A 27670-nucleotide genomic window follows, 5' to 3' on the forward strand; every position below is an offset into this window, starting at 1 on the left:
CAGGGTATCACAGTGTCACAAGACAGAATAATCACTGATGTTCTTTTTGATGAAGTTGACTCCTTAGCAGTGATTAAATTATAATCACTGTACTCACTTTAGAAATAACAAAATGTATATATCTAAAAGATTTGCATAAGAATGGTCAAAATAATGGTTCTGAGAGAACCCTTAAAGCTTTGCTCCCTGGAAGATTAATTTATGTAGGATACTTTATTTCCTGGGTATGCTAAATAAATAAAGCATAACTGCCAAAATCTGGATCAAATATTATTAAAAAGCTGAGCCTGTTATTAAAAATTACCCAAAGCACCCAACCCATCATTCTCTAAGCCAGTTAGAACTGAATCCTAGACTACTTACTGCTGTGGAACGTCCACGCCCCAGTCCGTCTGCTGTAGGGTGGGAGGAGGGTTGCTGGGCCAAAGCCTTTTCTTATTTGGAGTTAGTGCTTCATTAGAGTTCCTTCCAGCCTTAGCGGTGGGGTCTGCCTGGCATGATGCGTGTGGCTTGGAAACCATCACGTTGCTCTGTGTCCACGTGCAATGTCCTTGTGACACAAGCGTCTCATCTTCAAGCAGTCCATATCTCTCTATGAAGACAGTGCAGTTGATTGTGCCATTAGGAAGGGAAATCCTATTTGAATTAATTTGCACTGACAAAAATAGGGAACGTTTCAGAGTGTAAAATACATTGGATGGTCAGTGGATAGTCGTTCATTTACCCACTTTTCATTTGGGAGGAAAAAAATTTAAAAGATTGAAAAAGGCCCAGAATTAAGACATCACCGTCCTCTCCATAGTAGTAACAGATGTGTGCCTGCCACCTTGCCTAATATTTGCTTATTTTCCTCCATAGGATATGGCCAATGCATTTGCACAGAAGCATCTCCGGTCTATAATCCTGAATGTGAGTTCCCAGAACATGCTGTATTTTGTTACTATTAATAGCAATTATTACTGTTCTTGTTATATTATTACTGAAATTATTAATGAGTGAGGAGGACACACAGAGGAACCTTATCAATAGGTAAATACCTCGAGCTGAAGAGCTTTTTCCCGTGATCCTCTGTGAGCAGAGTGGCCTCTAGACGGCCGTCTCACCGGCAGTTGCAGTGCCTCCAGGGAGGGACCAAGGCCAGCTCTACTGTTTGTTGCCCTGCAACTCTAGAATTCTTATCCAGAGGGAATATGTTAAAATAGGCACAAAAGGGGACAGTAATTCATCCAGCTAACACTAATTAAAAACCTGTACTGTGTAGGGCACTGACAGAAATAAGTAAGCAAGTATATTTGCTCTCAAAGGCCTTCTTGCTCGGTAGGAAAGACTAGTGGTCATAGCGTGGTGTGATCCAGGCTTGTGGTCTGGGAGAGGATGGAGGAGGAGCAGTGAGTTCTGCTTTGAAGGAGAGTGTTTCCGGAAACCTTTAGAGGAATGTCTTCAGGTGAGCCTTGGAAGATGAGTAGGCAGACCAGGAATAATAGGAATTTCAGCCAGAAGGTGGCTGGAACTCAGAAGGAGTATGTGATTAGGCACAGGGCAAGGAGCAAATGTGTGAGGAAGCAGGAGACGTAGTGAGGACCAGATCAAGAAAGGCCTTAGTCTTATTCCTAAGGACAGCTGAGAGCATTTAATTAAGTTGGTGAAATAACCAGATTTGCATTTTAGAAAGAGCACATGAAAGATGTGTTTGCTGAGGGGTGCCTGAGGGAGGAGAGCAGAGCAGGAGTTGTCAGGGAAGAGGTATAAATCCCTGTACCGCCTGTGGGGTGGAGTAGGCCTATGTTGAGAGGTGGGGCTGGTGGGAGTGGAGGAGGAGAGACAAGGATCTGAATGGAAAGTAGGCAGCTTTATCAATTGTCAGAAACAAGGGAAACCTGGAAGACCACAATGAAGGGAATAACATGAAAAATTAGAAGTCAAGTGTAAGACTTAAGCTAAACATGGACTTTGGAGTCAGCGAGCCCCTTCTGCCATTTTCCAATCTTTGACCTTGAGCAATTCACCTAACTTCTCTGGACTTCAATTGACTCATCTGGATATGAGGACTAAGTGAGCTAATGTATATACCATGCTTAGCAGGGTGTCTGGCACTCAGTAAGCACTCTGCTCGTATTGGCAGAACAGGATGCAGAGGTGATAGGATTGAAGAAGTGAGCTCTGAGCACTTGTGAAGCTGAGCAGTCAGCTGCTCTAAACATGCAGAGTCTGCCAGGCTTCACCTTGGAGAACCAGATTCTCCCTGCTGGCTGCTTTCTTGGTCACACCAAGCTCCCAGCCTGGCAGGAGGGGCCCCAGGCCCACAAGTGACAGGAGTACACAGGTTCCCACTCATTCCTGTCTCCACTCCTGAGCAGCTGTCCTGGTCACCCCCTTCTGCATGTGTGGGGATGACAGTGCCCTTCTGAGCGAAATTTAATTGAGACTTACTATTTACTTTAATCAGGTTAGAAGTTCAGCTCATTTCTGGACAAACCTTGTGAACATGTGAAGATTCCACTGTAGAAGGCAGTTCAGCATCAGGACTCAGGACTTAAGTGGTCTGGCAGGAAATGGCTAATGCATGGTCACTGAAGTCCAGAGATTTCACTGAATCAAGCCAGAGAGTTAAGGCCCTGAGAGACTAGACAAGTCAAGTGAGACTTCAGGTAAAACCTCAAACTGTCACTCATCACACTGGAGCTGTACTTCTTTAAGCCACTGATGCTAGCATAATTAATTACCTTCCTGCCCTGATGTTTCTTAAGTTTGAGAAAGAGGATTAAAGTGAATGAAAACCGGGATCACACTAACTTCCACCTCTATTCAAAGCTGTTTTATAGATTAGGGAGGAAAATGAGGAGAGAGGAATAGGATAGACAGGGAGAAATCAGGGATGTAGAGAGAGGGAACAGTAGAGAAGAAAAGCCTCAGAGTGAGGCAGAGGAAGAGCTGTGGAGGGGAAAAGAAGTGGCAATGGCAGGGAGGAGCCCTGGACCATGAGAGAGACTGGGGGGAGTGGGAAGGAAGGGAAGTTATGGGGTGGGGGCACAGAGCAGAGAACAAGAAAGTAAGACTGGAGAGATGAAAGAAGCAGTGAGACCAAGATAAGAAGAACAGTCTCATGCTTGAGAGTCAGAGGGCATGCCTGTGACTGGGCGGGAGCTAAAGGACTGGACATGGTCACCGATTCAGAGGGAGGGAGGGGTGCAGGCAGAGGCCGAGCTCCAGCACGTTAGCACATGCTATGGAAGTGCTGTCCACAATGGTGGCCACTAGTCATGTGTGGCACTTTTAATGAATCTGTTGTGGCTGAGGATCTAATTTGTAATTTTAATTTCATTTTTAACTTAAATATCCATGTGTGGCCTGTGGCTGCTGTATTAGGAAGTGTAGATCTGGAGAGAGGAAGAGAACAAGGAGAGAGCACGAGTCACACAGCAGGGGAGGAGGAGAGCAGGGCCGTCCAGCGGACATAGAACCAAACCATGCACACGCTTTTAAACATTCTAGTAGCAGCATGAAAAAGGAGTAGGGAAATTAAGTTCAGCGATGTATTTTATTGAACACACGACATCCAAAACATTACCATTTTCCAACAAGTAATAAATATGAAATTCTATTAATAAGACATTTTACATTTTCTTTTTCCTACTAAGGCTTCAAGATCCAATGTGCATTTAGACTCACAGCACCTCTTAGTTTGGCCTAACCACATTTCATGGGCCTGGTGGCTACCTGGACCGCACAGGTCTAAAGAGATTGGTCTAGAGCCAGAACAAGCTCTGGGGAGACCTGATCTAAAGTTAGAGGGAGCTTTAAAAAGATACTGAGTCAGAGACCTATCTAGAGTCAGAGCACTCTGGAGCATTGCTCTTCAGTAGAACTCTCTGTTAATGGAAGTGTTCCTTATCTGCATTGCTGCAGCCACTAGCCACGGTGACTACTGAGCACTTAAAATGTGGCTGATGCAACTAAGGAACCAAATTTTCAACTTAAATTCATTGTAACGGATTTAAATGCAAATAGCCGCATATGGCTAGTGGCTGTATACTGGACAGCACAACCCTAGGGACACAGAGCTACTGAGTAGAGAAATTGAAGGACACAGTGGTGGTGCATGTGGGAAATGGGGCGAGAGTCTCATTTGGGCAAGAAAGAACCAAGAGGGACAGGATTCATGATGGTGGGTGAGACAGGGAGTGAAAAATACAAGGGAGCAAGAAGAGAGGCAGGATATTGTGGGAGGGAGAACAGGATAGTGAGAGACAAGAACATCATCAAGGGTGGATCAGCTAGGACAGACGGAGACACAGCATGCAAGAGAAAGAGACAGAACATGAGACAGGATGAGGGGACCTACTGGGCATCAGAGGGACAAAGGAGGAGGCGATGAACCAACACAGAGACAGTGGGGAGGGAGAGTCGGGAGGGAGAGGGACATGGTGTGGGTGGCACAGGGAGCAGGGACACAGTGATAGGAGAGGAGAGGACAAGTGAGAGAGAGGAAGGAGAGGGCCGTGGGAGGGAGCTGGTGGGAGAGTGAGCTGTTCCTCCTTTGTGTCTATCTCGGTATCATTGAAAGAAAATGGCCTTTCCCAAAGCCTCTCTGCTGGGTGAAGCCATCCAAAACATTTCCTTTTTCTAAGGGAAAAACAACTCTGCCTCCATGCGCACCATCTATTGTTTCGACTTTAGTAGGACTGTGACGTGCCCAATTGGAGGAAGGTCCAGCCGCCAATGTTTCATATCATAGCCTTGATGGAGTAGCCTCCCCCATGTCTGGTGTGGTTGGGTATAGCCCCTGCCTTCACTCTACTTCCCCTGCCCAGGGAGTGCAGAGGAAGGGATGGACCTTTTAGGCCTGCAGTAAGTCATCTCTGCCTGAACCAAGCCCATTCAAGCGCCATCACCTTCTAGAATATGAAGTCCTCGTACATGGGAGGATAGCTCTGTTCCCTTCCCAGTATACATTCCTTTTCTTTAGCATGGATGTGGCTCTTCATTAAAAGAGATCAGTTCAGTGCCCTGCTGCCTGCCTGTGCTTTTTCTAGCATGTGATACGAGGGAACCGCCCCATCAAAACTGAGATGGCCCATCAGCTGTATGTCCTTCAAGTCCTAACCTTTAACCTTCTGGAAGAAAGGATGATGACCAAGATGGACCCCAATGACCAGGTAGGTGCTAAATGGGGCAGCTGTTTTCTCATGGCTGTGGTGTAGTCCAGCCTTAGTCTGTGTGCCAGGCACTGTGCTTGGTCTTTGTCTGTAGTAGTAGTTTGCATCTACCCTGGGAAATCTAGCATGATCTGCACTATGAGCCAAGCCCATTTCTGTCCTGCTGTGGTAGAGATGATGCCTCTTAAGGGATTAATTGGGGCCAGAGTTTGGCCCAGAAAAGCCTGACCCACTGTTTCTTTTCCTTGCTCCCTTGGCTAGCCGATTCACCTAATGACTGTCTATTTCACCTAACAGGCTCAAAGAGACATCATATTTGAACTGAGGAGGATTGCATTTGATGCAGAGTCTGACCCTAGCAATGTCCCTGGAAGTGGGACCGAAAAACGCAAAGCCATGTACACCAAGGACTACAAAATGCTGGGATTTACTGTATGTACCTTAGAGCACAGACGGTGGGAGGCCCTCTCCCCTTATGAGAAGTCAGTGGTCCCACCCAGACAGAGCCCTGACAACCCCATGGTGGCCCTGCAATAGATGACAGTTAGGAAGCTGGTGGGGCTTTAACACGTGCTTTGCTTTGTTGATGGTGAGTCTGTGAGTTTACGTGCAAAGTTTGGCCTTGTGAAACAAATCCATCTGTAGCAGGGTTGGGGTCAGCTAGAATGGGTAGAGAGGGGACCTGTCCTCTTACCTAAACTGCTGGGTTCTTTGCAAAGCTAGTGTGAATATTTTGTGATAGAGTAGGGCTTGAGGATGGGGTTAACTGGAAGAAGTATTTTTTGCATACCTCCTTAGCATCCAGCAGCATGCAAGGTAGGTTCTGGGATGCATGGTGAGGCAGCCACCATCCAGCACTCAGGACCTCGCAGTTCGTGATGGGTGTGAAAAGAGCTAGGATGGAGGTGGGTGCTAAGTGGTAGCAGCATCAAGAGGAGAGGCAAGAGGGCATCCCCTCAGGTCCCTGCACACTGGGAGACTACTGCATCTCAAATTGGGTATCTTTATTTCTCTAGAACCACATCAATCCAGCCATGGACTTTACCCAGACTCCTCCTGGAATGCTGGCCTTGGACAACATGCTATACTTGGCTAAAGTCCACCAGGACACCTACATCCGGGTAAAGGCAGGGGAGCTGGCCTTCTCAGTCCTGGTGCCACGTTTCCTGCCTTCCTCTCTCATCTCCCTAATCCTCCCTTTCTCTTTCCCCCACAGATCGTCTTGGAGAACAGCAGCCGGGAAGACAAACATGAATGCCCCTTTGGCCGCAGTGCCATTGAGCTCACCAAAATGCTCTGTGAAATCCTGCAGGTTGGGGAACTACGTAAGTCTCTGCAGCTTCCTCTTCTTCAGTCATTCCTTGTCATCAAGAGCTCAGTGAGACTTGAAATTATAAACAGTTAGATGTCAGTGGGGTTGAGTATGGTTCACACCTGTACTCTCAGCACTTTGGGAGGCCAAGGCAGGAGGATCACTTGAGCCCAGAGGTCCAAAACCAGCCTGGGCAACACAGTGAGACCCTGTCTCTACAAAAAAAAAATCAAAAAAATTAGCCAGTAGTGCACGCCTCTGGTCCCAACTACTTGGGAAGCTGAGGCAGGAGGATCGCTTTTGTCTGGAGGTCAAGGCTATAGTGAGCATAGTTGTGTCACTGCATTCCAGCCTGGGCGACTGAATGAGACTCTGTCTTAAAAATAAAAAGATGACGTCAGTGAGACTGGACAACCTTAGGTGGCTTTTAATTTTGTTATTTGTTTTAAATCACTGCATCAGCTGGTAATTCCATCTTATCCTTGTTTATGGGAATCATGGTTGTTGCTTTGAGCTGGCAATTTGAGCCATATTCCAAAGCTACCCCATGCCTGTGGGTAAGGGCTGGCTGAGTCTGTAACAGGGTAGAGGCAGAGCAAGAAAACGCACCCTGTAGAAGAAAGCTAAGGAAGTGAGAAGCGCCCATCCTATACTCCTTGTTAGCTGTAGTCCTTGGTCTGCTGTTGTTCCTCGGGACGTTGGTACAAAGTTTCTGGACATGAGCTCCCAGGCTTATGTGGACAGAGGTTTCATCTTCTCCCTGTGTTTTTACTTCCACAGCAAATGAAGGACGCAATGACTACCACCCGATGTTCTTTACCCATGACCGAGCCTTTGAAGAGCTCTTTGGAATCTGCATCCAGCTGTTGAACAAGACCTGGAAGGAGATGAGGGCAACAGCAGAGGACTTCAACAAGGTCAGTGTCTCTGGACTGCTCTGAGGCCCATGGGAGGAGACCATCACACGACAGCCTCTGACAGCTGGCTGGCACCTGGAGAATCCCTGAGCTGGAAAAGCAGCTTGGTCTGCAGAGCTGAGTCACAAGACTGAGGCATTGAGGAGCCTCAGCTCCATCTGGTTGTTGCTCCCTCTGTGACCTTGAGCTTGTCTTCCACTTGGTGCCGTAGGCCCTCATTTGTCCTCAGAAGTTAGCACCTGTCCCTCCCGTCCTCTGTAGAGGTCAGGAGGATAAGCATAGAAGACACTGTGGTTTGTTGAGTGCTTACTGTGCAGGCACTGCTGTAGTTTTGTGAACTGGGACTGTTAGGAAAGAGAAGAGTGGACCAGCATGACGTGCACACCCTGGGTACTTAATCAACAGTGGTCCCTTGGTGCTTTCAGTCCCCACGCTATGCAGAGGACGGTTGTGCCAGGCCCTCAAAGGTTGATCATCTAGGGGTTGGGCATTTTGAAGTTGATCATCTCATCATAAAAAATTTAGAAAGTATAAAGAAGAAAAAGTTACCTGTAATTACACCATCTAGTGACAAACATTTTTGTGTTTTCCTCTAGCCTTTTTTTTCCCTGTTGGTTTTTCCTTCATTAATGAGATCATACTGCACACGTAGTGTGGTATCCTGTTTTCTTTAACAGTTGTTTTAGGGGGACTAATGCATTTTTTAAAAACACCACATGTGCCAGGCACTGTGTTTGCCTTTCATATGTTGTCTCATATTCTTTTTTTGGAGACAGAGTTTTGTTTTTGTCACCAAGGCTGGAGTGCAATGGCGCTATCTCGGCTCACTGCAACCCCCACCTCTCAGGTTCAAGTGATCCTCCTACCTCAGCCTCCTGAGTAGCTGGGAGTACAGGCATGAGCCACCACACCTGGCTTGTATTTTTAGTAGAGACAAGGTTTCACCATGTTGGCCAGGCTGGTCTCGAACTGCTGACTTCGGGTGATCTGCCCGCCTCAGCCTCTGAAAGTGCTGGGATTATGGACATGAGCTACTGCAACCGGCTGGTATCTCACATTCTTTATGGCAACATCTGTCAGGAGATGTGTCTCCCTTTCTCTCGGTTTAGAGATGAGTAGATGCACACCTAAGGATGTTAAGTGACTTGGTGAAGGGACAGAGTCAAGATGTGAACCCATTTCTTTGTGACTACAAAAGTTTATGCTCATTTCCCCACACCACTGACCAATTGAAATATATGAGAAATAAAGCATCTGTCAGTGTCAGTCATGTGACCTCAATAGCCATCTAAGAAGGCATATCTTCCTCACCCAGCAGATGTCTGTAGTGCCTACCCTGCTGAAGACACTGGGGTAGGAAAGAGCCTTGGTGCTCCATAATAGGCCTGTCCATTTCTCAAGAGTAGTGGTGCCAGTTGGCTGGGTTCTTCTCCTCTTAGGTTATGCAAGTCGTCCGAGAGCAAATCACTCGAGCTTTGCCCTCCAAACCCAACTCTTTGGATCAGTTCAAGAGCAAACTGCGTAGCCTGAGTTACTCTGAGATTCTACGACTGCGCCAGTCTGAGAGGATGAGTCAGGATGACTTCCAGTCCCCGCCAATTGTGTAAGTGCCATCTCAGGGGAGGCTGGCTGGGGGGTGGCCACCAGCTCTGATTTCCTTCCAGAGCTCCACTGTCGCATTGACCTGCCGCTCACTCCAGTGTGTGTCCGCACCAGGGAGCTGAGAGAGAAGATCCAGCCCGAGATCCTTGAGCTGATCAAGCAGCAGCGCCTGAACCGGCTCTGTGAGGGCAGCAGCTTCCGAAAGATTGGAAACCGCCGAAGGCAAGGTGAGAGGAGACATGGGGCACTGCTTGGTGCTGGGAGGAGCCTGCCTGGATGGCCCCTTTTGTGCGCAGGCCTTTCCCACTACTGTCCTTGCTCACCTGTTTGGCTTCCATTGTGTTCCAGAACGGTTCTGGTACTGCCGGTTGGCACTGAACCACAAGGTCCTTCACTATGGTGACTTGGATGACAACCCACAAGGGGAGGTGACATTTGAATCCCTGCAGGAGAAAAGTAGGTTCATTTCTCGGTTGATGTGTCATGGTCGCTGCACTTGTCAGGAGACAGGAGTTCTAGTCCTGGCTGTTTCTGGCTGATCATCTGGGCTTGTACCTGTTAACCTCTCTGGACCTGTCTCCTTATCTATCAGTGATAGCCTCTACCTGGCCTACTGGTGGGGTGGTTTGGAGAATTAATGAGTTCACAGGTGTGAATGTGTTGTGTAGATTGTAAAGGGTGGTACAAGACTAATTCGAAAGGCAGTAGTTAAGAGCAGAAGCTCTGAAGCCAGGCTGGCCAAATTCAAATCTTGGCTTTGCTCCTAATTAACTTGAATTCTAATTAATTGCAAGTTAGTTCTCCCCTCTGCCTCGGTTTCTTCTCCTGTAAAGTGGGAATAATAGCCACACTTTCCTTCTAAGAGGATCGCATGAGTAATATATGCAAAGCACTTAGAAGAGTGATTGGCAGGTAGTCAGCATAACTGTTAGCAGCTGCCACTCCTGTTGGCAATGATGGTATCATCATTGCCACTGTGATGAAGGGGAGGGGAGGGGAGTCACCAAGGTCCCATTCCTTGGGGATATAAATCCAAGAGCCCTGAAGTGACCCTCAGTTAGCTTTGACACAGCCTTACTGGGCCATGGTCTACAGGAAGTGACCAAGAAGGAGGGAGCAATACAAGGCCACCCTCCCCACCACCCTCACTGAGCTCAGGCAGCAGCCCTTGAAGTTTGGGGCTTAGGCTTCCTGAGCATCTGCCCCAGTGCCTCCCTTCCAGCACTGATGCAGGCACTGACAGCTTGCAGCATGAGCTTCCAGAGACTAATTCCCATGATTTATTAGTTCCTGTTGCAGACATTAAGGCCATTGTCACTGGGAAGGATTGTCCCCACATGAAAGAGAAAAGTGCTCTGAAACAGAACAAGGTGAGTGGAGAGGCCAGTTTGAGTAGCTGGCCCAGTGATACTTGGAGAGTGCCATTGGTGGTGGGTTTTTCCAGGTGAATTCTTGCCATCTTTCCCTCTTTATTCCTGAATGTTTTCAGAATTTTGAACATACAAAAAAATATATGGAACCTCTATATACGCATCACTCAGACTCAGCAACCATGGCCAATTCTGCCCATCCACTTGTTTCTCTCCTTTATCACTTTGAAGAAAGTCCCAAGTATCACATTGTTTCATCTATAAATATTCAGTGTACATCATATAGCATATAACATAACCACCAGTCCATTAGCACACAAAACAGGAAATGAAAGTAGTTAGATCAGATATTCCACTGATGTTAACTTTCTACCAATTGTCTTATATCATAATTTCTCTACAGATATATAAATGTTTATACACACACACCGTGTTTAAACCAGAATCTAAATAAGACTGGTCTTTTAAGTTTTTTAATTCATAAGTTCCCCCCATCTTTTCCTTTGCAGTTTATTAGCTGAAGAAACCAGATTGCTTGTTTGGTAGTTTCCCAGCATCTGAATGTTGCTGATTGTTTCCCCACGATACAGTTTAACTTGTTCCTCTGCCCCAGATCTGTAAATTGGCAGAGGGATCTAGAGGTTTGATCCAGTTCAGATTTGACGTTTTTCTGGCCAGACGACGTCATCAGTGGTATTATGTTCTACCAAGAGGCACATAACGTCTAGTTGTCTCTTCTTTTGTGACATGAGCAGACTGTTGAAGCTCAGTGCCTCATTCCATTAGTCAACTAAGGTTTGCAGACTCATGATATTTTGACGCAGTCATTCCTTTTCATTTATGAGCTGAACCATGAAACTTGCCTGATCTACTATTGGTTTCCCAGTAATACAGTCTGTATAGGAAACAAGAATAAATGCTGATTCTTCTTTTATGTACCTACTTTCAAAACAATGAGTTAGTTCCCTGGTATCATGCAATAGTGACCAATTTTGTGTGTGTGTGTGTGTGTGTGTGTGTGTGTGTGTGCGCGCGCGCGCGCGCTAATTGTTAAGACATTCCTATGCCAGTTACAGCATGATAGAAGTTGTCAGTCATCTTGGTAATATAAAAACTTTTAGGATAACTTACAGTCATGGACTCTGACCTTCCAGGTTTCTGAGTGTTGAAAATGACTTTTTTTCCAATCTTAAAAATATCACATCATCTGTGGTGTGACTTGGGCAGGGAATGGGTAAGTTAAGGTTGATTTATGCTGGGCTTCATCTCCAGCCACACTTGTGGCTGCCTAAGAGCACTGATGATATTCATCTGAATCAACATGTTTGGTGATGATGCCAAGTCACTAGGACTTTGGCCAAGATCTTGATGTGCAGACCCCAGGCTGTTCCATTGCTCTAATTTAAACCCTTTCTCCTTCAGGAGGTGTTGGAATTGGCCTTCTCCATTCTGTATGACCCTGATGAGACCTTAAACTTCATTGCACCTAATAAATATGAGGTGAGCAGTGTGGCGCTGCCTTGGACAGCAGAGCCATTTCTGTAACTCTTCAGTTGGTGGCAGGAATGAGCAGAACAGGAACGTCCCCTGTGGTGGGTGGCTGCAGTGTATCATGAAGGCTGTAGAATGCCAGGGATCTGCCACACTCTGGGTTGTTTATCGGTGAGCTGGGCTCTCCACATTACTCTTCAGCAGCAGCCATAGGTTGTCATTACAGAGATAAGGTCAGCTAGCAATGATTCATTTACCTGGGACCAGGAAAATTCTCCCCTTTTCAGTTTCTCTGTGGTCAACTACCCAAGAGAACTTGACAGATTTCCTCCTAGGTGCTGCTGGTCACATGTTGTAGTGAATCCAGTGTGGACTTTAAAGCCAGATGGAACTGGTCCTTCTGACAACAGGCTTGTAGTTCCATCTGCAGCACTGGAAGATACTAGCTATTAAATGGGTGATTGCATTTGAGACCCTGCGTGTCTGGTGAGTTCTGAGAGCCATCAGTGGGAACTAGAGGTGGGGCTTCTGGAAGAGGAAACACCTGGGCAGGGCCTGAGCTACTGCTAGTGGAATTTTGTTGGGAGGAAATGGAAGAACAAGCAGGTAGGGAACCAAGTGAGCAACAGCACGGAACAAGGAAAATGGCAGCAGAGGAAGCAGGAAGAGTTAGGGAGGGGTAGGATCAAAAGACTTCCTGGTCACACCCTCTTAGCATAAGACCCTCCAGTTCCATTTCTTTAGTACTTTCTCTTTAATATGTATTGACTGGATTGTTTTTAATTTACTTTTTTGGGGTGAGGGGAACAAAATTGAGATCCCACGATGACTCTTGTTTATGTCTTTCTTCTTTTCACCTAATACACATTTCCCTTCTCTCACTTCTGATTTTGCAGTAACTTCAGGTAGATGATGCCCTGGTACTCAGATCTCATTTTGCTGTATTCATTCATTGCATTTTTAGGTTCTATTTCATATTTGGAATGATTGCTATCATTCCAAATCAGTTTTGCCTATACTGATAAGTTCCAAAAGGAACTGTTGTGAGTCCCATCACAAAAGAAACCTTGGCAGAATCTCCTGCTGACCAGGGGTCGCCATGTGACCTTTTGCAATTTGTTCCCCACAGTACTGCATCTGGATTGATGGCCTCAGTGCCCTTCTGGGGAAGGACATGTCCAGCGAACTGACCAAGAGTGACCTGGACACCCTGCTGAGCATGGAGATGAAGCTGCGGCTCCTGGACCTGGAGAACATCCAAATTCCCGAAGCCCCACCCCCTATCCCCAAAGAGCCCAGCAGCTATGACTTTGTCTATCACTATGGCTGAACCTGGAGCCAGAAACGACGGTACCCAGGAGAAAGGATTTTGGGCCCAGGAGAAACACTTACAGTCTGGTGCCTTGTCTTTTGCTTGTACAGAATCTGTAGTGATTTTGGTGGCCAGTAAATGCCAGCCATTTCGCAAACCCACCTTGGACCACCTAGAGTTTCTTCTTGGTCCCTGTCTACTAAGAGTCACGAAGACAGGGTGCTCTGCCCCCTCCATCACCATGAAGCCTGGGATTGGGCCATGAGGAACAAACAGCAGATACCCTTGCCTTCCAGTCCAAGAAACTGCTTCCTGAAATGGATTTAACAATAGCCACTCACCTTTTCCTCCTGACCCTGCTCTCTGATCAGCTGGATCCCCTCATGAGCAAGAGCTGGCCCAGGAAAGGCTGCCTGCAGAGGACAGGTGTGCTGGGCGTGTCGATAGCCTTGGAGTGACTGCCTGTATCTCAGATCTGAGTACAGGCCTGAGGCCTTTGCTTTTGTCTTTTTTGGTGAGGGCTCACTCCAGCTTCATATGGTGCCAAGATGTTGCTGCTTCTGAGGCCGGCTCTAACATCTCTGGTCTTTAGAGCCACCAGATCTCTCTGGCCCATACAGATATCAGAGCAGATGGAAATTTCTCCCTGCCAGCTCTCAGACTCATCCTGGCAAGTCAAAGACCTCCAGGCCAAGTCCTGCCCTCTTAAGTCTCCAGGAACGCTGCAGGGAAAACCCAGCTGAGGCCTGGGCCTAGATAGTGGTGAGGTCATTAGATTCTGCCCCTCTCCCCCCACATTTATACCTTTTCCTTCCTCAGAGAGAAATCTCCCACCTAACCTGAATTGCAGCTCCCTCCAGTTTGCTTTCCTTTGGCCTTCCAGACCCCAGGAAGTTTGCCTTCCCTTCCTAGCGCTATGGTTTCTACCACTGGCCATGATTTCAGGGAGCTGGCCGAGGCCGGCTGAGGCCACACGTGTACCAGTGGGGCTTCCCTGGTGCTGCAGCACTTGTAAACCACACACACAGCCTCTCTCCCTGGACATACGTTAGCACATTGGCATTCAGTATTGGTGGCCTGGCATGGTAGGTACTACCCAATGAAGAGTGTACTATATATTTTCTTTACTATAGGCCGTACTTATACAGACATGTATATATATTTATATAAGATCTACCTATCTTAGGGTGGAACCTTGGAGGAAAATTAAATTGAGGGGAAGTAAAAACTACATAACACCTCCAGTTGTGAGCCAAGATTGCAACCAGAGAGCAGCCAGGAGCTTCCTGTCAGTAACCATGTTTTCAATAAATACTCTTTCATGTACAAACTGTGGTTCCTACTAACAGCTGTTTGTCTGTACTTGCTCCCTGCCCAAAGGTGAAGATTTCACCTTGACAAGACTTCATCGCAGTGTGTCTGGGAGACTCCGGAGAGCTCCAACTGGAGCCCTTAGTCTCCTTCCAAGAGTCCCTTCCTCCTCCTCATTCGCTCTTCCCACACATACAGACACACAGACACATACCTGCTGCTGAAGGATGCTCACAGATTGTTGTACTGGGACAAAGCGTTTCTGCTCAACCCTGCTGGGTACAGCAGGGTAAGGCATACTGTACACCCCCATGAACACATCCTGCCTCTTCTCCCTGCCAGGGACACAGCCAGGCAACAGCTCAAGTACTTGTGCCTTACAAAGAAGACATGCTCTTTACCCTGTGTGTTGCCTATGCTTAGTGCCCAGCCTTCCAGCTGGTGTTTTAGGCTGTTGCTCCAAACCTTGGCCTTGGTAGCTGGGAGGCTTGAATGAGGGTGATGATGAAAATAGGTACTTTCTCTTGCCTCTTGAGAGAAAAGGGTGTGAGGAAAAGCTCTTTCAAAAGGTATAGAAAGCGCATGTAATACAGGCCTTGAGGGCTGAATAAAGCCAAGACCTTGGGCAGTGATGGGTACCATTGTAGGTGCTTGGTAAGCATTGAATGAACTAATGCCTGCATGATGCCAGCTGGCGGCAGTGACGGCAGCAGTTTGCACAAAGCACTGCTTACACTCTGGCCTTGAGCCTTCTGTTCAGAGGGGCCAGGGATCCATGTTTGCAGCTGGTCTTTCTGCCAGAGAGCCCAGGAGGAGGCTGGAGGAGGGCAAAAAGCACAAAACTGGGTCTGAATGTGCAACCCTAGCTTGCCCTGCCCCAATGATCTTGGCTGCAAATTCTGCCCTTTTCATCCATCCTGCAAGATGAAGAAAATCTGAACTCCCTAGGTTGGCATTTTGGGGCCACAGCAACCTGCCCCTTGGCTACTTTTGAACCACCACAGTTATAAACCTGTGCCCCAGGCACGGCTAGAGCCTTCTCACCCTCCTTTAGGATCCTGCCATCTCCTCTGGCTGGAATGCTCTCTCTCCCCCTACTCAACCTATTGAAATTGAGATAATTCTTAGAAAGTTTCATATAGAAAATATTTCACAAATGTTTCTTATTACTTCTGGATCGCCTAAGTTGTAACGTCCCCAGCTGGCTTGAGCTGGGGACATTATTATTCCAGAAGATAAAGCCCATGAGATACTTATCTTCGTGGTTCATTCCATGGTTGCCCAGCACTGGACTGGACATAAGAAAAACAATTTGTTCAGTAAAAGTAAACAAGTGACCATTTTTGGATGCCCACTGTGTGCAGAACACTAGCAGGTACCGGGGTTCCAAAGCAAGCCCTTGCTTGAGCGCAGGAGAGGTGCAAACAATTACAATACACGGCTGTGCTCTGCGCCGAAGGGACTTTGCGGAAGACGAAACTGCGCTGTACCTCGAAAGGACCCGACCACCAAAGACGCCCCGCCCCCGTGCTGCCCCGCCCCCACGCTGCCCCGCCCCCACCTTTTCGCCCCGGCTCCGCCCAGCCCTTGCAGCTTCCGACGGAAGTTACCGACCCTGCCGCGGTTCGGCTGCGTCATCCGGTCTCGCACTTCCGGTGGGAAGATTCCGGCCGGGAGCTCCCCAGGCCGAGGTGAGTGGCCGCGCGCCCCGGCGCGCTGTCAGGGGCTGGGGGGGCCAGGGTTAGAGCGGGAAGCGGGCTCCCCGCCTGGGCTCTGCGCGCGTTGTCATGGGGCACGTCACGCCCCTGTCCCTCTCCGGACCTCAGTTGCGCCGTCTGAGGAGGGGGCAGAGATCTTCAAGCGCCCTCCTGTAGGGCACCTGCCCCACGCCGGTTCATCTAGTGTTTCCTGAGCACCTGCGACGTGCTGGGCGCGGTACCCAGGCCGGAATCGGACCTGGCCCTGCCCTCGGAGAGGCTGCTTCCCGCGGTGGGGTTGGGGCGGGCAGTAAACACGTGAGCAAACAAAGAAACGTCAGAAGTGGGAAGTGCCATGAGGATTGGGAGGGGTGGGGCATTGGGGAAAGTGTTCAGCCAGGCGGAGGTCTGCAGAAGGCAGAAAGAGCTGCAAGTAAAGAAAGACACAGGCTTAATGTGTTTGACACATGGCAGGGGGCCGCTGTGGCGGGTGCTGGGGCCAGTGGCCGAAGTATGCGGTTGCAGAGGCACGATCGTGAGAGGCCTTCCTTGTGGACCTGGCTGAGGAGTTGGGCTTAGCCTTAGGGCATGATCTGTTTTGTGTGCCTACAGCATGTCTCTGGCTGCATTATAGATTCCAGGCTTTAGGGGCGAAAGAGGAAGCAAGGAGACCAGTTAGACCAGTAGTAGTCAGCAGGTGAAAGATCATTGTGGCTTAGACTGTGGTAGTGGGAATGGAGGGGAAGAGAAGTACATGGGTCAAGAAGTGTATTGAAGGTGGAACTGGCAGGGCAGGATTTGAGAAATGATGGAAATAAGTGGTCAAAGATTACTTCATCATAGATCTTTGGTTGTGGCTTAAGTAACCAAGTGTATTATGCTGGCATGTACTAAATCACTCTGGGATAGATTGGTGGCATGAGAAATAATTATGAAATCCTCTTAAGGCAACTTAAGTTTTAGATATTTGAAGTGCAGCTACCAAATAGGCAGTTAGATTACCAGTCTGATACTTACAGAAAAGGTCAGGACTGATATAAAGAATTTAGAAATCATTGCTAAGTGGATTGGGTACGATGAGATTATGTAGCGTAAGATTTAAGAGAGAAGAGAAGCCAGGTTCCACGCTTTAGGCACCCAATTTTTGTAGATTGAGTTGACAAGAAGGTGTCAACAAAAAAGACCGAGAAAAAGTCCAGAAAAGCAGAAGAAAAACCAGGTGGATGTGTTATGGTGGCACCAAGAGAAGGCTTTTTTCTAGGAGGAGGAAGTGATCCATTGTGTAAGATAAGAATAGAGACTAGGCCTTTGCCCGGGCAGCAGGGAGGAGGTGTGGTAGGTAACCCACCGGAGCAGTGGAGATGGGCTGAAGTGAGGACAGGAGGTGAACGAGTGGAGCTGGCAGTGCGGGACCCTCTGAGGAAGTTTCACTACAAGGGGACCAAGAGGGGAGTAAGCCTCTACCATGAGCCAGCATTTAATGCTGCACCTGATGCCACTTTACTGAGTCCAGAGGTCTCTCCCTTTATAGTTGGAGAAACTTGAGTCCAGAGGTCAAGTAACTTAGGGTCACACAGTAGTGAGTAGGGACGGTAAGAATTGATTCTTGGTCTCTAACTCCAAAGCCCACACTCTTAAGCGCTAAACCATGCTGCCCAAGTTACAGTTAGGAAGACTGAGGGAAGCAGGTGCCACCGTGGTGCACCGGCCAGCCTTACCTTGATGTGACTGCTGCCCCCAGCTAAGGGGCTCTCTGTGGAAAGTGGGGCAGAATATGGACTTTCCTTCCTGAGCAAATGAGATTTCAAAAAGAGCATTTACTCCTTTAAATCTTGTTTCCCATATAAAATAAGGGTGGGCATCTTTTCAGTTTCATGTCTGTGTCTCCAATGGTGGGCCTACAGGAGTGCTTCATAAATGCCAATTAAATGCCTAGATGATCTCCAGGGACCCTTCTAGCTGAGATTTGCCTTTGTGTTTGTGGATAGGTGACTGTCTGAATCCTAATAAGAAAATGAGTTAACTTTGAGACACTGCTCCGTAGGTGGGGAAGCCATGGGGACTTCTTGGAGGCAGAGGACCTGGGCCAGGTGTGTGAAGGAAGGTCAGCATTTGAACAGTGGAGGGAGGGCTTTGCAGTGCTGCAGCAGGAAATGCAGCAAAAGCAGGAACTGCAAGAAGTTGATTAACAGAAGAGTGAACAGACTTTCCTGCCTTGGAAGCCACAGGAGGACCCATGAGGGGAGAGTGCCAGGAAGAAGCTCTCTTAGTACCAGCATGTCCTGTGATTGCCTGTCACAGGACAGGGTCAGCAGTCGTTCTCCACAGGGACCAGGTTTGGTCCCCAGGTGACGTATGTCTGTGTTTATTTATTTATTTTTTGTTTGTTTGTTTGTAGAAAGTGATTTATTTGGAGACTGAGGGAGAAACAGCTAACTCTCACACTGAGTGAGAGAATCCAGAAAGGTGGAATCCAGGAGAGGAAAGCAGCTTCCACACTGAGTGGAAAGGAATAGAGAGAGATGGAGTTTAGGAGGGGAAGACAGGCTTCCACAAGAGAGTGTGGAAGGGGACCCCAGAGGCGAAATCCAGGAGAGAGGAAGATGGCTCCCACAAAGGGAGTGTTCGTGAAAGGGGATCCAAACATGGAATCCATGGCTGTGTTTAGAGACATTCTTGGGTATCACAGTTTGGGATGGGGGGAAGGATGCGACAGGTGTCTGGTAGGTAGGGGCCAGGGATGTTGCTAACCACCCTACCATGTAGAGGATGGGTCTTCTCCCAAAGAATTATCTGTCCCCAAACAAGTGGTATTGCCAAGGTTGAGAAACCCTGGTATAGAGGAAAGAGTGTGGGTTTTGTGGGGTTTTTTGGTTTTGTTTTGTTTTGTTTTTGAGATGGAGTTTCACTCTTGTTGCCCAGGCTGGAGTGCAATGGCACAATTTCGGCTCACTGCAACCTCTGTAAGCTCTGTAAGCTGGGATTACAGGCATGCACCACCATGCCCAGCTGATTTTTGTATTTTTAGTAGAGATGGGGTTTCACCACATTGACCAGGATGGCTTGATCTCCTGACCTTGTGACCCACCCACTTTGACCTCTCAAAGTGCTGGGATTACAGGCGTGAGCCACTGCACCCAGACGAGAGTGTGGGTTTTGAGATCTGTGGATATGTTTGAGGGCCGTGCACCCCCTCTGTTGGAGGAGCTTACGGTGGTGGTCGCAGGAGAAGAAGAGAGAACTGTGTAGGAAACTGCCGCAGTCATTTGGGAAGAGGATGGTGGCTGAGACGGTAGTGGTGGAGTTCAAGAGATGTGCTCATATTTGGGGTATTTCTGAAGATAGAGCTGACAGTTATTGATTGAATGTGGGCTGAGGGAAAGAGAGGAGTCAAGAATGACCCTAAGGCTTCTGGCCTGAGCGGCTAGGAGAGTAGTGGAGCCATCTGCTGGGATGGGAAGTAGGGAGAGGAGCAGGCTTGGATGAAGCAGGGTGTGGAAAACAGGAGTCAGTTCCTAACACTGTAGATGTGAGTGAGTTGCCTGATATTGCACATCCAGGGGAAGAAGAGGTTTGGTAGGCATTGGATATTCTTCCGGAGTTCACAGGAATCAGAGGCGGAGTATACATTGGGAAGACGTCAGCTTACAGAAGGCATTAGAAGGAATGAGACTGCATTAGGTCAGGTAGGAGTTTCAACTCATTGGGTCTAACACCTCCTTTTTATTACAAATATTTTGTAACAGTCCCTTTTATTACCCTAACATGAAACAAATGATTAATAAAAACTGCTGACATATAATTTTTAAAAATCAACAATGCCCTATAACATAAAGGGAGAGTAATTGACAGTACAACAAAATATGTTTCAATATGCAAGTTCCTGAGCACAACAGTGTTGGAGGTCGCAGTGAAGCAACAGTTGCTGTCCCTTCTGTGGGGACCCTCTGGAAGTGTGGTGGCCACAGGCACAGACTGGCACAGCCATGTTGTGTTGCACCTCAAAAATCCCTAGTGCCATTGCCGTAGCTGATGTGGTTTTTCCAGAATGGGAACTTTTGGTACCATTTTGAGACAATTTTGACCATTCTTAAGTCTCTCTTCATTGTATACAGGCATTGTATTCTTGGAAATGTTAATTCACAGTAGAACCATGGAAAACCCGTGCCCTGTGTTTACATATAAACAGTTACATTCTAGGTTCAGATCATTGTAAGCTGATCTTTCCCCTGTATGAATGGCAGTCGTGCAGGATACAGAGCAGTGTTTGGTGTGTGGACTGCCCCTTCCTCCCCGTTCACCGAACGCCCGGAGAAACCCCAGCCACCAGCACAGGTTTCCAAAGCTCTTCTCAAAACAATTGTAGCCCCAGAGATTCCGTTGGACACAGCCAGCTCCCTGTTTGCCCTGGGGAGGGGAAATGGTAACACAGGTTCCAGAGTACAGAACGGATCGGAACAGCTCCCTTCAGAAAGGGTGGGAAGGGAGGTGGAAAGACTGCTCTGGAAGCCTAGGAAGGCTTCAGGAAGAAGGTGGCTTTTCAGCAAGATGGGAATGCCTCAAAGGAGGAGCTGTGGTTGGGGGGACATACAGATGAAGCAGCAGGTGTCGTAACACTGGACCTGAGGCTCCTCTGGGCACAGACAGGTCTACCCAGCATGCTCAGGGTGCTCATCAGATTTGACTGGATTGACAGGGAGGCTGGAAGTGGTCTCATTTGGCAAGACCGGTAGTCGGTAGTCGATAGAGTGTTCCAGTCGTTAGAGTGTTGGTTTCCTGCTCCATTTCTAACCCCTACAACCAGACCAGTCCCCTGAAAATCACATGCCTGCTCTCTGTCAGCCATCAAACCAAATGGAGAACTTAAAGCATGCCAGGTGTGCGTAAGGCGGGTGTGGACACACTGGTTCCCATGTGCGCTCATGGCCTCTCAGCAGACACAGACATTCATTACTCAAATCACACCCTGCACGAGTGCTGTGAAGCAGGGGAGTCATGAAAGCCACTTGTATCTCAGGGGACTGATTAAGGGGATGGGGCGGGGTCCCTGAAGAAGTGGCCTCTGAGCTGAAGATAGGTAGGGTCAATGAGGAAGAACGGAAGGGTGGGCGCGGTGTTCGTTCATTTCCTTCAGACGACAGGAAGGAAGCTGGTGTTTGGGGAGTTGAAAGGTTCCCAGTGGGGCCAGGCTCTGGAGAACCTCTGGCTGAGACCAAGAAGACCAGCAGGGCCAGATCAGGCCATGGTAGCCCAAGGAAGTCTCCCGGTCTTTATCAGAAAAGTCCTGGAAGCTGCTGAAAGGTTTTAAGCAGTGGCCTGACATGATCAGATTTGTGTTTTAAGGGGTCACTTTGGTGGCAGTTCATGGAGAGTACCTTGAGGTGACAAGAGAGCGCACATGAGTCTCTGGGAGGGCCTGTGCCCCTTTGGGCAGCCCCTCTGGAGCCCTGAGTCATGCAGCCTTCAGCGGCACCCGTGGCTGTGAGAAGCACAGTCTCTGCCTACAGCTCCAGAGCTGCCCTTTGTCCCCAGCAGCAGACCTAGGGACTGGTGAGAGCTGCATCCAGTTAACCATGGGAAGGCTCGGCACCAGCCACCAGCCCCTTAGGTGAGGACTCCGCCTGGGGCTCCGCTGATGGTTCCAAGTCATGGAGCTGCAGAGAGCTCCTCCAGCCAGGAGACGTTCTTGGTGAAAGCTGTGGTCCAGCTCTGCCGGCTCTTCCCGCACATTGTCTTCAAGAGGGGTGCCTGCCCCCGCTGACTCAGGAGCTTGGGTGCCGCAGCCGCCACGAATGGGGAGGTGGGCCCTCGATGTGGCCTTCGTGTGGAAGGCGGTGTTGACCCTGGGGCTGGTGCTTCTCTACTATTGCTTCTCCATCGGCATCACCTTCTACAACAAATGGCTGACAAAGGTACCGGGAGGCCCTGCCGGGCAGGGCGCTGGGATGGAGGTGGCCGGAGCGGTGATTATGGTGCCCCTTCACGCTTAACAGGAAGGCACAAGCTCCCACCAGTCTAACTGGAAGCCAGTCACAGCTGGGTGGAACAGGGCCCTCTAAGAGCACCGCACCAGGGTTCCCTGTAAATGTTTGGATCCAGGGGAAACCAAGGAGAGCAGGCGGTGTGAAGGGACAAACTGGGGAAACTGGGGGCTCAAGCCGCAGCTGTTGACCCCGCTAGAGAAGGATTTCAATATTTTAATCAGTGATAAAATGCAGTGGCCTGCAGCGGCTCTGATTTGGGCATAGGCCTTGAGGAGGGCTGGGCAGGTAGCTTGAAGGTGTGTGTGTGGAGATAGCCCCAGGCTAGAATTGAGTCTCTAGGCTGCAACCTGTCTTTGTGACCTAAGAGTCTGTCATTCCAAGCGATGACACTGTAACTAAAGGCCCTACACACACAGCAAGGTCCTCATGAACCACTGAATGAGCCCCACTCCAGCAGAGGGGCAAAAAGAGGGAGCTGGTGGGGGGCAGGCTGTCTAAACCGAGCCGGGGTGTCTGCTTTGGGCTCCATACAGAGCTTCCATTTCCCCCTCTTCATGACGATGCTGCACCTGGCCGTGATCTTCCTCTTCTCCGCCCTGTCCAGGGCGCTGGTTCAGTGTTCCAGCCACAGGGCCCGCGTGGTGCTGAGCTGGGCCGACTACCTCAGAAGAGTGGCTCCCACAGGTAGGTGGGGGGACCCCGGGGAGGGCAGGGCGGGAAGAGGGACTAGAGAACTAGGACAAGGACAAGAGAGACGCTCGCATGCTAGAAGTCGAGTCCCTCCCCTCTTCCTGCACTGTTCCTCCACTGCCTTCTTGGCCTGGCCTCCCTCCACCCGCACTGCTGCCTCTTGTGCACTGTGTGTCTTCCCGCTGCCCCACCACACACTCACAAACCCCCTGCTGCACCCACGGCTCCCTCGCCCCACAGCAGACACCAAGCCTGGAGTGTAGCCCTGAGGCCTGGAGATAAGTGGTGAGCAGGCAGGGTCCCTGCCCTCGCAGGGCTGTGACATGGACATGGAGGGCATCGTGGAGACCAGGGAGGGGACCGACCCAAGGCCAGGGCCCGCGGCTGGTGGAGGAAGATTTCCTCGGTCAGGTGCCCAGTAGGCCGAGGCCTGAGGGATGCATGGGACTGGCTGGCCCTGGGAGGAGGGGCCTTAGTGGCTCCAGGGAGGTTTAGTGTCAGCTCTGGGGTCTGGAAGGGAATTCAGTGTTTCAGGATGCTACGAACCTGGTGCTGGCCAGAGGAAGTGTGAGAAATAAGAACCGAGAGGATGGGCAGGGATCACATCCTGGAGGCCGAGTTCCCCATGGAGGAGTTGTATTCCATCCTGAGGGAAAAGGATTTCCAGTAAGGAATTGACTGGATCGGGTTAATATCTCGGCTCAGGGGATAGCCGGAATGTTTGTGGAAAGCACACCAGGCCCAGCCAGTCAGAATGGGCCCAGCCTTAATGCCGGGGCGGCCCCCTACCCCTTTGGAGCCAGATATTAACCCTTCAGTTGCTGGTGGAAAAGAAGGCCAGAGGGCCCTACAGGAGGAGCCGGGATGGTTCAGAAGTGGGGGGCGCCCTGGTGCCTCAGGGTGGCAGCCCACCCCAGCAGAATGTGGACCTTCCACACTGTCCTGTGGGTGCCCTTGTCTCCACAGCTCTAGCGACGGCACTTGATGTGGGCTTGTCCAACTGGAGCTTCCTCTATGTCACCGTCTCGCTGTGAGTACCGGCCATGCCCTGCCGCCTCCCTTCAGGCTCAAGCTCTCTGTCTGTCCAGCGGGCTGTCTGCACGCCTGGCCTCCAGGCCAGCCACTCCACCACTCTCTGGGACCAGCCCCTGCTCTCTCAGCCTCTCCCTGGCACCCAGCAGCTCTCCGGGAAGTCGCCAACCTTTTCCGTAAGCCCAGCGCAGAGGGGATGCTGTGCCCACCTGCGAGGCAGCGTGGGGAAGCCAGGGAGCTCACCCAGAACCCCCACCGCCAGAGCAGGGGAGGGCGGGCTGCAAGGCCACAGACAGGCGGCCGCTGGTGGGTGGTACACGCAGCCGCAGGAGAGCCCTGTGTAGCCTGGGGGGCCATGCAGGAGTTTCTTCCCTCTGATGTTTTGCTTCAGAGAGCACGGCTCCTACCTTCTCATCCTCCAACTTGTCATCCTTCCTTCCCTCTCCTGGGCTCCGCTGAGGGTTAAAGAACAGGACTCAGGGAGCTCAACGTCAGGCTGCAGCCTCTTCTCCCTGGTGATAACCAGAGGCCTCTTAGTCAGAGATTCCTTCTGATTAAAAGGCACTTTTCTGCCCAAATGACTTAGCCCAGCTTCGTTTGGTCATTTCCCAGGTTACCCCCAGGGAAGTCAGGGAGTCCACACCCACCTTTCTAGCTCAGTGATTTGTGCTCTGGCTCCTTTCTTGGTGACGGGTCTGAGCCTTGGCCTCCAGCAGTGCATTGTGGGTAATTTTTGCTTCCAGGTACACAATGACCAAATCCTCAGCTGTCCTCTTCATCTTGATCTTCTCTCTGATCTTCAAGCTGGAGGAGCTGGTGAGGCCCAGCTTCTCTTTTGTCCCTTCTGCCCCCACAGATGCTAAGAATAAAAGGGGAATCTGAGCGGTGGCTTGTCCCGCTGTGTGACAGAGGAGACAAGCCCAGCCCAGGTGGCAGTAGCTCGCTTCCTGAGAAGGGACCTAGACACGGGCAATAATGACCGAAAGAGAAAGCGCTCCAGGATGAGGGTCCCAGCAGAGCTGGGTCTGGGAAGCTCCCTGCTGTGGGAGGCAGTAGCCATGTGTGTTAGGCCCAGGGGAGGAGGTGGGGCCACTTGGGGGCCCAGGACAGTTGTCAGTGTGGCAGATGAGCAGGGCTGTTGGCATACCAGCATGGATGGGTGGGCAAGGACTGTCCAGGACCCCCTGGGGTAGAGCTGGAGAGTAGAAGGATTTCCTGCCCCAGGGGCAGCCAAGATGGCTGCTGACCCCAGACTCCGAATGTGATGAACCCTTGACCCTGAAGACCCCTAAGTTAGCTGCCACTGCTCCCCATCCTCCCAGCGTGCTGCACTGGTCCTGGTGGTCCTCCTCATCGCCGGGGGTCTCTTCATGTTCACCTACAAGTCCACACAGTTCAACCTGGAGGGCTTTGCCTTGGTGCTGGGGGCCTCGTTCATCGGTGGCATTCGCTGGACCCTCACCCAGATGCTCCTGCAGAAGGCTGAACTCGGTGAGCACGTGCCACTCACCCTCCAGAGAGAGGAACTCTGGCACAGGCAGGGTGGAGGCAGGGCAGGGCTGGGCCAGACCTGATGGTGACCGTCCCCCGCCCTGCAGGCCTCCAGAATCCCATCGACACCATGTTCCACCTGCAGCCACTCATGTTCCTGGGGCTCTTCCCTCTCTTTGCTGTATTTGAAGGTACGTTGGGCCATCCCTCTCAGGGTCACTCAGTGCAGCAGACCACAGATCCCTGCCCTGAGCCCAGCACAGTGGGAGCTGCAGAGGTTATTGAGATCAAAGATGCAGTCCCTCCCCTGGAAGCACATGGTTCCAGACAGACATGTAAGAAAATGGCTAGAGCCCAGCATGATGAATGCTATGGAGAAAGCACATGTAAAATCCAGGGAACATTAACAACAGTAAGTGTGCATGGAGCCCTGAAAGTGCAGCAGGGCTGTTCTGATCTCTTTAAACATACGAACTCATTTTGTCCTTCCAAAAACCCTGTGTGGCAGTACTGTTATCCCATTTTGCAGGTGGAACAAAGTGAGGCACAGAGAAGTAAAGATAACTTGCCCAAGGTCCCATAGCTCATAAATGAGCCAGAATATGAAGCCAGCAGCCTGGCTCCAAGTGGTCCAGCCCTACTCTTAAGCACCCTATCCTGCCTCTAAGGAGCGGGGAATCAGGGATTGTTCCAAGATGCTGGAGTAAGGAGGCAGGTTATAAAGGCTTCCCCGGCTGTGGTTTTAGAAGGTGAGTAGGATTCTGGCAGGCTGCAGGAGCCAGGGCATCTGGAAAGTGGGAATAGGAGGCTCAGCCATGTCCTGGCGTGGCACAGCAGGCTGTGTGTTCAGGGAGTGTGGGCCAGGTAGAGTCAGAGGGTGGGCTTCCAGAGTGGGGGCTGAAGGCCAGGAGCCAGCACACAGGAGCCTGGGGACATGGTCAGCTGTTCCTCGGCTGTCTTCATGGAAGAGGAGAGGCCTGGAGAATTGTGTAGGCTGGGAGGGGTGGCGCCACTTTCCTTCCTTTGATGTTTTGGATTAGCCTTTGTCCCCTTTCTGTTAATCCTTCCTCCCAGAGTCCCGTCTGCCCTCAGGGTCATTACAGAAAATTCTGTCCCACATCCATTTAAGTTTCAAGTGTTGAAGCGTCTTGAACCTCCCTGAGAAAATTATTCTGAAGCCCCGTTGTCCAGGAAACTTCTGTTCAGGGCCTCATTTTTTTCTCTCTTTTTAAAATCTCTCCCCGTTCCTTCATTATGCCCCCTTGTACCAAACACCACACTCTCCCTCCCCTCCTGGGTGTTTACACCATGCCTCATCTCTGCAAAACCTCATCTGAAAGCCCCTGGTAGTCATCACTTAGCAAAGCTGCATGGATTTAGCTCCTTTAATCTTTTCTGGTAAATTAATCCCCCAAGCGCCTTCATTACTTATGTTGCTCTTCCCCGAATTCCTTCAATTTGCAGAGGCCTTTGCAGTACTGCTGAGCCCAGCACCAAACAGGATATCCTGCACTGTGAGGCTGTTTGGCCTAGGGGGACTGTCACTCGGCATTTCTTTGGTGTTTCCCTCCAAAAATCTCAAAATACTCCTCCAGCTACCACAGGTGTCTCTTGGGCCCAGGCCTGGGCCCCCTTCACCCTGTGCTAATGCGCCATGAGGGCTTTCCTGTGGGAGGATGCTGGGAGTCCTTCTCCCGGATGGACAGTGTTGGAAGAACCATGACTCCTCTGAAAGTCTAAGCAGAATTTGGGGGGTGGGGCGTGTGCATGCCAGTGTTTCTGGAGCAAGGGGCCATGGCTTTTGTCATGTGTTTGTGTTTTCTTTTTGGGAAATGTTCATCAAGTGATGCCATGGGTTGGAGGAATACCGGTCTGGTCCCAGGCCTCTCATTTTATCAATATGGCCCAGAAAGGGGACACATCTCAGACCAAGTCCCACAGCTCTGTACTAGCAAGAGATAGATTAAAATGAACATTTGTAGGGATGGACTTTTGTCCTTGTTTGTAGGCTGACATGTAGACCAAGGAGCTTCCCCAGTGGGCCAGGGCACTGTTGGTCCTTCCTCACTTGTGGCCGCCCTACCTTCTTTGGCTCATTAGTTACCACAAATCCAATGACCACATGAGGTCAGCAGCCACACGCCCTCCTGCCAGACCAATAAGTGAATATGCAGGGCACTTCTGTCGTCTTTGTGCAGTGCCGCCCTCCTCTACTTTAGCCTGGAGGCTCAGACAAGCCCTCCCCATCATCCCACTAAGATCCTCCTCATCCCACTAGGATCTCCGTCAGTCATCCCACTAAGAT

At 50.0% G+C, this 27670-nt stretch overlaps 2 protein-coding genes across 7 annotated transcripts in view; both read left to right on the plus strand.

Annotated features, from left to right (window-relative positions):
* The window catches only part of ELMO2 (engulfment and cell motility 2), a 40770-nt gene extending 26280 nt beyond the window's left edge, over positions 1-14490 (plus strand). Inside the window, exons 11-22 of one of the 2 annotated variants that reach the window (XM_032263635.1) lie at positions 859-909; positions 5034-5156; positions 5454-5588; positions 6173-6277; positions 6373-6481; positions 7249-7385; positions 8825-8988; positions 9102-9214; positions 9336-9443; positions 10275-10357; positions 11780-11857; positions 12978-14490. In XM_032263635.1, the coding sequence (XP_032119526.1) occupies positions 859-909; positions 5034-5156; positions 5454-5588; positions 6173-6277; positions 6373-6481; positions 7249-7385; positions 8825-8988; positions 9102-9214; positions 9336-9443; positions 10275-10357; positions 11780-11857; positions 12978-13178 (1407 nt within the window). In that variant the 3' untranslated portion in view covers positions 13179-14490. The remainder of the gene's footprint in view (positions 1-858; positions 910-5033; positions 5157-5453; positions 5589-6172; positions 6278-6372; positions 6482-7248; positions 7386-8824; positions 8989-9101; positions 9215-9335; positions 9444-10274; positions 10358-11779; positions 11858-12977) is intronic. The other variant, XM_032263636.1, reaches the window with a different exon arrangement.
* Positions 14491-16041: 1551 nt separating this feature from the next.
* The window catches only part of SLC35C2 (solute carrier family 35 member C2), a 14613-nt gene continuing 2984 nt past the window's right edge, over positions 16042-27670 (plus strand). Inside the window, exons 1-7 of one of the 5 annotated variants that reach the window (XM_032263637.1) lie at positions 16042-16162; positions 21704-22080; positions 22686-22836; positions 23809-23872; positions 24618-24690; positions 25197-25365; positions 25473-25556. In XM_032263637.1, the coding sequence (XP_032119528.1) occupies positions 21961-22080; positions 22686-22836; positions 23809-23872; positions 24618-24690; positions 25197-25365; positions 25473-25556 (661 nt within the window). In that variant the 5' untranslated portion in view covers positions 16042-16162; positions 21704-21960. The other 4 variants (XM_032263639.1, XM_032263638.1, XM_032263640.1 and 1 more) reach the window with 4 other exon arrangements.

The sequence above is a fragment of the Sapajus apella genome, unplaced genomic scaffold (assembly GCF_009761245.1).
Source record: "Sapajus apella isolate SASKATOON/1434 unplaced genomic scaffold, GSC_monkey_1.0 scaffold137, whole genome shotgun sequence".
NCBI lineage: Eukaryota > Metazoa > Chordata > Mammalia > Primates > Cebidae > Sapajus > Sapajus apella.